The 13495-nt window shown below is 44.3% G+C and overlaps 1 protein-coding gene across 1 annotated transcript in view; it reads right to left on the bottom strand.

Annotated features, from left to right (window-relative positions):
- Positions 1-3757: 3757 nt before the first annotated feature.
- The window catches only part of manbal (mannosidase beta like), a 38993-nt gene continuing 29255 nt past the window's right edge, over positions 3758-13495 (bottom strand). The window contains exon 3 of the mRNA XM_052031358.1: positions 3758-4922. Within this exon, the coding sequence (XP_051887318.1) occupies positions 4815-4922 (108 nt within the window). The 3' untranslated portion in view covers positions 3758-4814. The remainder of the gene's footprint in view (positions 4923-13495) is intronic.

Here is a 13495-nt window from a genome sequence, read left to right as displayed (position 1 = left end):
TGTTCGAGCGGGCGTTCCTAGAGCAACTGCCCGAGGACATACATCTGCTACTGGCTGACGCAGATTTCAGTGACCCCCGGAAGGTAGCGGCCTGGGCAGATGTGCTGTGGAAGGCCAAGAAGGAAAGCAGGGCGTCCGTCGGCCAGATTACCAAGCCACATGCCCCATGCCAGGACAGACAAGGCCTGGCAATGGAACGCACACAACCCAGAGGCAGGAGTGAGGAGGCCATTGTACAGTGGTGTTTCTACCACCAGCGGTGGGGTGCAGAAGCCCGCCGGTGTCGCCCACCCTGCAAGTTCTTGGGAAACGCCAAGGCCAGCCGCCGCTAATGGCTATGGCAGCTGGCCACCAGGACAGCCTCTTGTACGTCTGGGACAAACAGTGGGGACGCTGCCTCTTGGTCAACACTGGAGCGTAAATCAGCGTCTTACGCTCAACTGGGTATGACACCCGCAACAGGGAGCCAGGACCCACCCTGAGGGCTGCAAACGGCAGCATGATACGCACCTACGGCACCTGCACAGTGCAGCTGCAGTTCGGTGCCAGCCAGTTCATGTGGGACTTCACACTGGCTGCCGTGGCGCAACCACTCCTGGGGGCGGACTTCTTGCAAGCTCACAGCCTACTGGTCAACTTGCATGGGAGAAGGCTGGTCCATGCCAGGACTTTCCAGACGTTCTCTTTGGGCGAAGCCAACTTGCCGGCCCCACACCTGGGCTCCGTCATGCTGTCGGACAACGAATTCACCAGAATCATGGCATACTTCCCATCGGTTCTGGCACCACAGTTCACGGCAGCCATACCCAGACATGGAGTACAGCACCACATTCCGACCAAGGGACCACCCCTCCACGCCCGCGCATGACGGCTTCCCCTGGACAAGCTCCGCCTGGTGAAGGAGGAATTCAAGAGGATGGAGGAATTGGGGATCGTACAGAGGTCAGACAGCCCATGGGCTTCCCCCCTACACATGGTGCCCAGAGCAGCCGGGGGCCGGAGACCATGCGGTGACTACCGTCGACTGAATGAGGCTACAACCCCAGACTGCTACCCCGTGCTGCACATACACGACTTTCCAGCAAACCTGCACGGGACAAGCATCTTTTCCAAGGTGGACCTCATCCGGGGATACCATCAAATGCCAGTACACCCTGAAGACATCCCCAAGACAGCACTCATTACCCCATTCGGCCTGTTCGAGTTCATCCGAATGCCGTTCGGCCAGAAGAATGCCACATAGACGTTCCAGCGGCTAATGGATGCGGTGGGACGCGACCTGGACTTCGCGTTTATCTATTTGGACGACATCCTCATGGCCAGCAGAAATCGTCAGGAGCATCTGTCTCACCTCTGCCAGCTCTACTCCCGCCTGAGTGATTTTGGCCTCACGATCAACCCGGCCAAATGCCAGTTCGGACTCGACACCATCAACTTCCTGGGCCACAGGATTACCAAAGATGGGGCAACGCCCCTGCCCGCCAAGGTAGACATGATCCACCATTTCACCCAGCCCAACACAGTCAAAGGCTTGCAGGAGTTGTGGGTATAGTCGACTTCTACCGCTCTTTCCTCTCCTCAGCAGCCCGTGTCATGCGCCCTTTGTTCACCCTGATGTCGGGTAAAGGCAAGGACATTACTTGGGACGAAGAGGCCACTTTCGTCAAAGCCAAGGAAGCCTTGGCAGATGCCGTGATGCTGGTGCACCCCAGAACGGACGTTCCAACCACCATCACAGTGGACGCATCCAACATGGCAGTCGGTGGGGTGCTGGAGCAACTCATCGAGGGGCGCTGGCAACCCCTGGCGTTCTTCAGCAAGCACCTGCGGCAACCCGAACTCAGGTAATGTTTTCAGCCGGGAGCTGTTAGCACTATATCTGGCCATCCTACATTTCAGGTATTTCTTAGAGGGCAGGCCGTTCACCGCATTCACGGACCACAAACCGTTGACCTTCGCGTTCACGAAGGTGCCCGATCCCTGGTCGGCCCACCAGCAGCGACATCTGTCCTACATCTCCGCATACACGATGGACGTCCAGCATGTCTCAGGAAAGGACAACGTCGTGGCGGATGCACTCTCCAGACCAGCTATCCAGGCCCTGTCCCAGGGGGTGGACTATGCAGCGCTAGCGGAGGCACAGCAGGCAGACGACGAGTTGCCCAGCTACAGGACTGCAGTCTTGGGTTTGCAGCTGCAGGACTTCCTAGTAAGCCCAGGTAGGAGGACCCTCCTGTGTGACGTGGCTACCGGCCAACCTCGCCCCATCATCGCGGCAGCGAGTTTTTAACTCCATACACGGTTTGGCACACCCATCCATCAGGACAACCATCCGGATGGTCTCCAGCAGGTTTGTGTGGCACGGCCTTCGCAGAAAGGTCAGTGAATGGGCCAAAACGTGCGTGCAGTGTCAAGCAGCCAAGGTGCAGCGGCACACCAAAGTCCCGCCGCAGCAGTTCGAACCCACCCACCAGAGGTTCGACCACATTCTTGTGGATATCATGGGGCCCCTGCCAGTGTTGAGAGGAGCGCAGTACCTCCTAACTATGGTAGACTGGTTCACGAGATGGCTAGAGGCGGCCCCGCTCACTGACACCTCTGCCGATTCCTGCGCCCAAGCGCTGATCGCAACCTGGGTAGCACGTTTTGGGGTACTGGCCCACATTACTTCTGACAGAGGCGCCCAGTTCACCTCCAGCCTGTGGTCAGCCGCGGCCAGCCTGTTGGGAGCACAGTTACACCACACTACTGCCTACCACCCACAGTCGAATGGACTAGTGGAATGTTTCCACCGTCACTTGAAATCGGCTCTCATGGCCCACCTGATAGGGCCTAACTGGGCGGATGAGCTCCCCTGGGTCCTGCTTGGAAGCCACACAGCACCCAAAGAGGACCTGTACACCTCGTCGGCCGAGCTGGTGTATGGTGCACCCCTGGTCATCCCAGGAGAGTTCCTACCAGCCCCAAGGGGGCAAGAGAAAGAACCTGTGGCAGTCCTGGACAGACTACGCGAGAGGCTCGGCAACCTGGACCCCGTACCGACTTCACAGCATGGACAGATCCCCACCTGCATACCCAAAGACCTGCAGGAGTGTAAGTTTGTATTTGTATGGAGGGGCGCACATCGGACACTGCTACAGCGGCCGTACAAGGGGCCACTCAAGGTGCTCAGGCACAACGGGTCCACGTACGTTCTAGACATTGGGGGGAAAGAGGAGGTTTTCATGGTGGACCAGCTCAAACCGGCCCATGTGGACTTGGCGCAGCCGGTCGAGGTTCAGGCTTCGTGGCGCAGAGGTAGACCGCCCAAACAGCGACTGATCCAGGCTGTGGACTTTGGGGGTTTATCGCCAGTTCTGGGGGGGGCTTATGTGGCGACCCACCTTCGACGCAAGCGAACCGGCTCCGAAGTCGGTGCGCGCGTCGGCAGACAGGCCAGCCACAAAATGGCACTGAGCCGCCTTCTTCAACAGCAAGGGGAGAAAGCCCACGCGCAGGAAGAGGTTTGGTTGGCGCACCTCTGACGTCATTGCCACGCGTCGAGCGCGGGAACTTAACTGCTTAAAAGCCAGCGCGGCAAGATTCGAATAAACCAGTCTCAAGTTCAACCCACCGACTACGTGTTGTTATCCCTAGCTCAGTGCGTAGCCCATCACCACAGTACCAACAATATCAACTAAAAGTAAAATAAGTTTCAATCCAATGAACAAACCATTTCAGTATAGTAAATTAATTAAACCGGAAAAAATAAACATGATGATGAGAAGCTCTCCATTTTATTAATTTCTTTGGAAATGCAGAGGAAAGTTCCATCTCGTGTTTAGTTATAATTTATGATTTTCATATGAACAACTGTGCAATGAACATCTGCTGCAAAATAAATGGGAAATCTCAAATTGAATGCCAATGAAAATCAAATGCAACAAGAGACAAAATAGCCAATAAGTTTCTGCCTTTAAATCCATGGACAGGAGGATTTTTAAGGAGCAGAGAGGATAAGAAATAGATTTCAACTGGTTTACTGTTTCATAGACCAAAACAGAAAGCACAAAGCCAATGTGCTCTTTCATCTTCTAAAACACATTGCTGGGCTGCTTTGTGCACATTTGGAAATTAATTTTAATGTGTTTGATAACACTACCAATGCGTCAGTTCCATTCAGCCAAGCAGAACATCAAGTTAAAAATTTCATTTCTCTAAGTAATAGAAACTCTGGTGCTGACGTTATTAGAGAAGGAACCAAAACAAAGGGCTTTTCCAGTGAGGAGTCATACGTCTACTACAGGAGACCAAGAGCACTCTCATGGAGGTTTAAGGTCTTGAAGTTCTAATGGTTCCTACAGAATAAAAATGTTAAGTCATGTCTAGTGTATCACTGCCCACAGTGACTTGATGGATGATTTGTCCCTGCTCATTATAAAAGATGCAGTATTGTTGTCCAGTGGTAAATTTATGCATTGTTTCTATACAGGGATTATTAATAATAAAAGAACAGTTGCACTGTAGTATATAAGAATGGGGCAATTGAAATATAGAAGAACCCGTAGCAGTACTTAGTGATTCATGTGTAACTATTCAAGTGACTAGCATAACAAAGATGGTTACAAGTTGGTATCTTTTTAATTCTCTAGAGGCTGCAGGAGAGACAGTATATGAAAATTACAGCTTTAGTTCAAACACTTGTGAAAAACAACTGTGCAACTCTAATGTATAAATAGTAGTGAATTAAAAAGAAATTCAGGAACAATGAATGCAAAACATGAACCATGACAGAAACGTTGTTGCTATTTCTCTTCTGGTTGACTTCCAGTCATTTATCTCTTTTTCTTGCTTTCTTTCTTTGTTTTCTTTCCTGATGAAGGAGTCGTAGGCTTCTGCTTTTTAGCGATATCTGAAGGCTTCAACTCAGATTGTTCCCACTCCTGGTGAGGTTAAGGTTGAGATGAAAACAAAAATATTTAATTTAGTTTCAACTTCCTCATTTTAGCATTTTCTAATAAAGTATCAGCATAAATGTGACTGAACAAATGAACTGACCGTTCATGCAAATTAGAAGTTATTGAAAATAATGCCAGCACATGGAGAATCAGATCTACAAGTTTTAAAATAGTCCAGATTTCCACTATAAAACTTACTTTACTAACATGATTGCTTACAACTTTAATATCCACTTTAATGGCAACCTCAAAGGTTTCGTTTCTCACTGGGACACCATCAGAAATCAAACCTACCATTGGCTCTCCAAGCAGCGAGCACAATGAAACTGAAAATGCACTTTATATATCCTTCCTCTTGTTATACATGCTGTATAGTAAAGTCTTACTAAAGTACTATGAAGGTGCAGTAATTATTCATCTTCATATCTATTCACCAAACTAGCTTTAGTATTAATTTACATTCTATAATCCTTGATGCAGCTGAACCCTTCCTTTAATTTTCAGAGGGACATCAGTGGCACCACCAGCTGGAAATGGAGCAATACTTATCGTCACTGCATTCTGAACACACAGATTGAATTTGTACTTACAAAGGACCTCCTGAGGATGGCTGAAAATAGTTAACATTCACTGAAAAGTTACCCAATTGTGGAAATATACAAGGAACCACTCCAGGGTTCAGAAGTATTAACAGGAAAAGCAAAAGAAAATGTTGAAATCTCCAAAAAGGATGTTAATATTGGACTCTAAATCAGATTAGCTTTCAGTCAGGGGGTAAAACATTTCTGGTAAAATGCCCAGAGCTCTACGAATGTTAACAGTTGATAGATAATTGCAATATTGACAGCATAACACCAATACGTGCAGACTCTGATTCAGTGATTGGGCTATGTTAAACAAGGTGATTCAAAAGTGATAGATTGCAAAGATCCCCAGGTAGACGGACAGGGTTTATGTGCAGACCCTGGGCACGAACAGGAGGGCGAAGGTAGAGGGGTATTTTTGCGATTGGATGCCTGTGGCTGGTAATGTCCCACAAGGATCAGTGCTGGGACCCTTGTTGTGTGTAATATATGTGAATGGCTAGGATGTGGATACGGATGTGAGAGGCAAGATCAGTAAGATTTTGGATGAAACAAAGATTGGTGGAGCTGTCGATAGTGTGGAAGGTAGTCTTCGACTGCCGAGAGATATCAATCTGTTGGTGAAATGGACTGAAAAATGGCAAATGGAGTTTAATCCAGACAAATGTGTGGTGATGTATTTTGGAGCACTAATGAGGCTTGGACATAGACCATGACTGGTAGGGTCCTAAGGAGTATTGAGGAACAGGGGGAATTTGCCCATAGATGTCCATAGATCCTTGAAGGTGGCAATGCAGGTAGATAATGTGGAAGGCATATGGGATCCTGGCCTTCAGTCAGGGCATTGAATCATTGAATACAGAAGTAGGGAGAATATGCTCTAACTTTACGAAACCTTAGTCAGACCTCAGATGGAATACTGTATGCAATTCTGGTCACCAAGGTATAGGAAGGATGTGATGTTACTGGCGAGGGTTCAGAGGAGATTCACCAGGAGGTTGCCTGGGATGAAGCAGTTCAATTATGAAGAGAGACTAGAAGAGCTAGGTCTGTTCTCCATGGAGTGGAGGAGGTGAAGAGGGAACATGACGGAGGTACATAAAATTATGAAGGTATAGATAGGGTAGATTGCAGGAAACCTTTCCCCATATCAGTGATAGATAAAACTAGAGGACATAGATTTAGGGTAAGGGGGAGATTTAGAGGGGATCTGAGTGGCAAGCACCTGGAATGAACTGCTTGGGGGTATGGTTGAGGCTGGGTCACTGATACCCTTGAGATTTCCAGATGAGCACTTGAATTGCTTAGGCATAGAGGGCTATGGACCAAGTGCTGGGTGATGGTATTAATAAATACTGGTTGGCATGAATCAGTTGAGCCAAATGGCCTGTTTCCACACTGTATAATTCTATGACTCTAGGAACAGATAACTAACATGGAATTACATAAATGAAGTATTTTCTCAGTGGCTGAGAGACAACACATCTTCTGTTTTTGGGATTCTAAACTGGCTGTATAATACAGTCCATCTATTTTACCTGTGCAGAACAGTAGAATGACTGAGTGTGTCCTATCCTTGAAGAGGGATGGGAGCAGGAAGTTCCAAACTAATCTTAAGTGATTAAGGGATAAGGGTACTGAACTGGTTCCTTTAGGGTACAATGAAAGCAGATACTGTTGATTCATTCAGCTGCAAATTAGATCCACACCCGAAAATACTTAGGGAAGTGTGTAATCTGAGACCTGATGTATCACAAGTGTAAGTGGCACCTGCTGGAGGCATTGGTAACTTTAGAGCTAGGATTCCCAAAGCAGTCAACACTTGAGCATTTTCCTCACCTCATGGCTAGGTTTGTTGCAGACTAATTGGTTAATTCCAATACTTAGTCAACATGTCCATTACTACTGTATTAGGATTGTAGGTGAACTAGATTGCCTTGTTTCTTGTCTAACAATTCCCAAAATTGGGAATACGATGGTAATGGGGAATGTTAGGTGCTGGCAAACCACAGCTGCTCTTATGTGCACAGCTGGCCATTTTGCACAATGTTCAGCTCTGTGTGAAAGGGTGCATCCTGTTACCAAACCACTCAACTGTCTACTTCCCTCCACATTTGTTGCCTCACCTGCTGAGTTCCTCCAGCAGTTTGTTTTTTTTTTGCTCCAGATTCCAGCATCTGCAGTGTCTTGTGTCTTCACCTTAAGATCTAAATTGCGGACTTGCCCTGGATCCCATGGGCTCTAAACTTTTGGATCAGTCTCTGATGTTCGACCCTGTCAAACGCCTTACTGCATGTACACTACATTAACTTCACTCATCAATGCATTTTATTATCTCTTCAAAAAATTCAATCAAATTGGTCAGATAGGATCTTTCCCCATACAAAACCATGCTGATTTGATTAATCCCTGCCTTTCTAAATGCAGATTAATTCTATCCTTGAGAATATTTTCCCCGCCACTGATTAAAGTACATTTAAATCTTCCTGTAACTTACTCCACTTAGCATTGAACACTACCATCTTCATTTGCTTTGCATTATCTTTATATCCTTGTAACTCCCAGCTCAAGATCACTTATGAAGGCATTAAACATCAAGACAGCCTAAAAGAGACTCTTATGGGACTCCACTGTCACCAATTAACCCTACAAGATTTTATCAGCCCATCAATTACATATCCTTTGTAAAATATCTCAATGTTCTTCAATACTTAACCGCAGTATTTCCACGGGAATTGTAATCAAGGCCTTTCCAAAAACCTAAAGCGCATGATATCAACTGCTAAGATCCTCTGCCTCTTCAACCAGCCAAGTACATTGAAAACTCCTCCAACTGATTTTATTTCTATACACATAGCATATTATCTTTTATAAATAGTATCCATAACTTTAACCACAACTGATTGGTCTCTTTGGTCTGAAATTTCCTGCATCTCTTTTGGGGGAAAAATGAGAATCAATTGTCAATTACGATTGTACACACTTCTCTAGTACCTGTGTTAGATCAGCTGGGAGTCCTACAATTTTCTCTACTGGTTCCTTGGAGATATTCAGATCATCTTGTTTACTGATCATAAAAATGCACACCTGTTCAACAGGTAAATTGGCAATTAGGTGATCAGTGTGATAACTCATTGCTGCAACTTCATGTCCTCTCCAGATCAAATGTTACCAATTCCTCCTTGTGAAAAAGTGGCCAACCATCCAACAATCACCCTTCCCCTCCCACAATTAAGTAGATAAAGCAGCCAGCATAATCAAAGACCCCTCCCACCCCAGACATACTCTCTTCTCCCCCCTCCCATCTGGCAGAAGATACAAAAGCCTGAAAACATTCACCACCAAGCTCAAGGAAGCTTCTATCCCCTGCTATAAGAATATTGAACGGACTTCTTGTACAATGAGATGGACTCTTGACCTCACATTCTTCCTCGTCATGGCCTTGCACCTCATTGTCTGCCTGCACTCCAATTTCTCAGCAACTCTAACACTATATTCTGCAGTCCGTTTTTCCTTGTACTACCTCAATGTACTGATGTGATGAAATGATCCGTATGGATGGCATACAAAACAAAATTTTTCACTGTACTTCGGTACATGTGGCAATAATAAACCAATTACCAAAACCCCTATTTGTTTAGGGCTTTTGCAATATCTAATATATAAATGTTACTTGATACCCCTCTCTAATCCCTTGTTCAAAGGCTGATCGCTCATTTTTCCTTTTTTAGATGAAGCCAAATGCTGTTTATTATTAACCACGTCTTGAAATATTCAGATCAGAATGACAAATCAAACTGATGTATTTTTTTTCCACAGTATCCTTCCGGGTATTCAATCTGTATTTTTGTGTCATTTTCCTTTAGGGCCTTCACGCCTTTTTTTAAAAATGAGTTGCTTGATATTTCAAAACCAAGCCAGAAAGCTTTTAAACATGGTGCCTTTGTTATTAGCCAACTGTATTTTTTTTTAAAAATCACTTCCTTGCAGGAGGAATGCCGCAGTTTCTGCACCACATTCAAATCAGCCAAACTCAATCTGACCAAGATTTCCACTGCTTTCTTTTTTTTAAGGTCCTACCTGCTCTCGGGTCAAGTTAAAAAAAAAGGACCCGAGTTCCATGTTGATTTTTGAATAAGATGGACAAAATTGGAGGAAAAAAACAAATTTGCTATTGATTACAGTAATCTGGAAACATCAATCGATTTGCTTGGCTCATGGGGTCTGTTGCAATAGCATCAAGGTCTGAGGATCTGAGATTAGGTGGCCAGATCACAAGATTTGGAAGTGGTTGAGAGGGAGGAGACGTGCAGGTAAGCTTCTGAAATAGGGTCCGATGACCCAGCTCGTTGTAGAAGTGATCTAATGTTGTGGGATGCTCAATATCACAATGTGGGATGCTATCTATCTTTTATTATAATACTATCTACATAGAAATATCTTCAATAAAGTGCCAACAAGGTCCCTCGTGGTAGGCTGATCCAGAAGATTAAGGCACAAGGGATCCACGGAGACTAGAGGGTAGTGGTGGAAGGGTGTTATTCTGACTGGTGTGACCAGTGGTGTTCCACAGGGATCAGTGCTGGAATCTCTATTGTTTGTGATATATGTAAATGATTTGGACAAAAGTGTTGGTGGGCTGATTAGTAAGTCTGCATATGACACAAAAATTGACAGAGCTGTGGGAAGTGATGAAGGTTGTCAAAGCATATAGCAGGATACAGATCAGTAGAAATATCGGCAGAGAAATGGCAGATGGAGTTTAAACCAGAAAAATGTGAGGTTTTGCACTTTGGGAGGTCAAATGTAAGAGGAACGTTTACAGTAAATGGCAGGGCGCTTAGGAGCATGAATGTACAGAGGGATCTTGGGGTGCAAGTCCATAGCTCCCTGAAAGTAGATTTGGTGGTAAAGGCAGCATACAGCATACTTGCCTTCATTGGTCTGGGCATTGAGTATAAAAGTTCGGAAGTCATGGTGCACTTGTATAAAGCTTTGGTTAGGCCACATTTGGAGTACTGCGTGCAGTTCTGGTCACCACATCACAGGAAGGAGGTGGAAACCTTCAAGAGGGTGCAGAAGAGGCTCACCAGGATGTTGCCTGGATTACAGAGCATTAGCTATAAGGAGAAGTTGGGCAAACTTAGATTGTTTTCTCAGGAGCATTGAAGGCTGAGGGGCCACCTGATATAAAATTATGAGGGGGATAAATAGGGTAGATAGTCATGGCAAATACTGGAGTGAATAGGTTGAAAGTGTGAAGGGAAAAGTATAAAGGAGATTTCAAGAGGCATGTTTCTTTTACACAGAGTGGTAGGTGCCTGGAGCACGCTGCCAGACGTGGTGATGGAAGCAGATATGACAGCAATGTTTAAGTGGCACGTAGATGGGCACATGAACATGCAGAGAATGGATTATACAGACCATGTGCAAGCAGATGGGATTGATTTAAATTGGCATCATGATCGGCACAAATTCTGTGTGCTGAAGGGCCTAGTCCTGTACTGTATTGTTTGAAGTTTACCCAGATTTATACCAGTGCAGAAAGACTTCATTCTCTTAAGGTGTGGCAGCTTCACATCTTCATAATCTGCCAAGTCCTTGCAATGTCAAAAGTGATCACTTTGTGTAACCTGGTTGATCTGGAGAGGGAACTAAAGAATGTAGCACACCAATAAGTCAGACACTGACCACCTGACTAGCAACAGTTAAACAACTGTACATATTTAAGATAAATGTGTAAATTGGATGCATATAACCACCCCAAAAGAACAAATCAATAAGTTTGTAGAAACCCTTATACAAATTTAACAGAAACACTGAATACTAGAGGTGTCTACAAACTGAAAAGACATAATTCTCAATTTTCTCCCGAAGAGATCCAGGAAGTCACCAAGCAGAGGGTCTGGCTCAGTAGTGGGTAAAATTTGTGGACAGTTTATTGAAGTTATGATCATGTGGGATCTACATATTTAAAGCCTCTCCACGTTGTGTTGGAGATTCAATAGTCTTCATTTCTCATAATACAACCCTCCAGCAAGTAAAAAAATCGCGCTATTGTTTTATGGTTGGTCTCTTGCTGGCAGCTCTGTCCCAGGAAGAGATCACCAGGTGATGACAAAAAGAATCAAGGACATGTTCAAAGCTTCTTTGAAGAAATGAAACATCGACTGACTCCTGGGAATCTGTCTTTGACTCCTGGTCCAAATTCCTCTCTCATCTGTGACCACTGCCTCAAGCTATATCACTCTCTGCAACCCTGAACTGACCTTCAAACACTTCATAACAAAGATTGCCTCTGTAACAAAGGAATCATAGTATGCCTTCAGTGCTGCAGACATGTTCTATTCTTCAATTATATGGAAGAAAGAGTCAGCCAAACACCAGTATAGTTGGCTGATACTATCAACATTTTTGAACATTAAGTTGCTTATAATATTAAGCTGAAAACGCTTTAATAAATCTATGTAGAGTTCCCTGGAAAATAAGAACAGAAAGCTTTGCAAAGAGAATATTTTCACACATTTTCTGGTGATAGCTCAGAATGTGAAGCAAAAATTGATGCTATCATGAGCTAAGCAACAATATAACAAGTACCATCAATTATATACCAGACAACTTGAGATGAGTGTTAAAACTTAAAAGATCAATATACTAAAACTTGAATTTAGTGCATGAATTATTAAACAGAAAACTCATATTTTGTCATTGATATGTCCATTAACTTTAATGGAAACAATAAGCTTTTTGAAATACCTGCATTGTAACAGATGAACATACAAGTGTTATGTATTCATCCATTAATATTGTCAGAAACAATTTCTAATATGTACATTTATCATCCTAATGTTTAAAAAGTGATTGAGAATCAATTTGGAGAAGCAAATCTGTACCAGTAGATAAGACCACACACAATGAGCTTCAATAATACAACAATGCTGGAAACAAACAGGTCAGGCAACATCATATTTCTGCCCAATAACCTTTCCTCATTTACACTGCACTTCACGGAATTATTATTAGTTTTGATTTTGTTTTACATCCAATGGTTTGAAAACAAGGAAATATCTTAAATCTTTCCACTTCCATAGAATACACCAAGACAAGGACGTAGGAATGAGGAGGAATTGGGCATAGAGCAAAGCTATTCCATAAGATCAAAGTTGATTCCAAAAAATCTAGGAATCTCTCCCAGCCTATATTTAACAACTAAACATCAATAGCTACCGAGAATATAAACAAAGATTCACTACCCTGAGAAACCTCTGCTCTAACTACCTTGCCCCTTATCCTGATATTGATGTCCTCTAGTTGTAAACTCTCTTAAGCTAAGAAAAAACACTCCTTCAGAATCAATTAGGTCACCACTTGTACTTCCAAGATCCAAAGAACATAGTCCCATTATACTGACATACAAGGACCATTATACGGACCATATAGGCCCATTATACAGACGGCCCTTTCATCCCAGGAATCAATCTTGTAAATCTTTGTTGTACTGCCTCCATTTGACAGGATGCCCAAATTATACACTGGACTGTAGGTGTGGTTTCACCTTAGCCCTGCAAATTAAAGCTTCATTAACTCTTGCACTTTAAACCGCTTGGAAAGAGATAAGGAAGCACCATAACAAAATACATTACATCCAAGAAATGGCAATGTCACAAATAATGGAAAGAAGCTAATCACAAGACAAAGGAGCAGAAGTAGGCCATCCAGTGCATCGAGTCTGCTCCGCCACTTCACCATGAGCTAAACTATTCTCCCATCTAGTCCTAATTCCTGGCCTTTTCCCCATATCCCTTGATACCCTGAATAATTAGATACCTATCAATCTCCTCCTTAAACACCCCCAATGATTGGGCCTCCACAGCTGTATGTGGCAATGAATTCCATAAATCCACGACCCTCTGGCTAAAGAAATTTCTCCTCATGTGGATACTCTCTCTCTAAATGAAAAAAAGCCAAATTTGA

The sequence above is a fragment of the Pristis pectinata genome, chromosome 16, assembly GCF_009764475.1.
Source record: "Pristis pectinata isolate sPriPec2 chromosome 16, sPriPec2.1.pri, whole genome shotgun sequence".
Lineage (NCBI taxonomy): Eukaryota > Metazoa > Chordata > Chondrichthyes > Rhinopristiformes > Pristidae > Pristis > Pristis pectinata.
The sequence above is the reverse complement of the archived record's forward strand: the minus strand, read 5'-3'. Positions and strand labels throughout refer to the sequence as shown.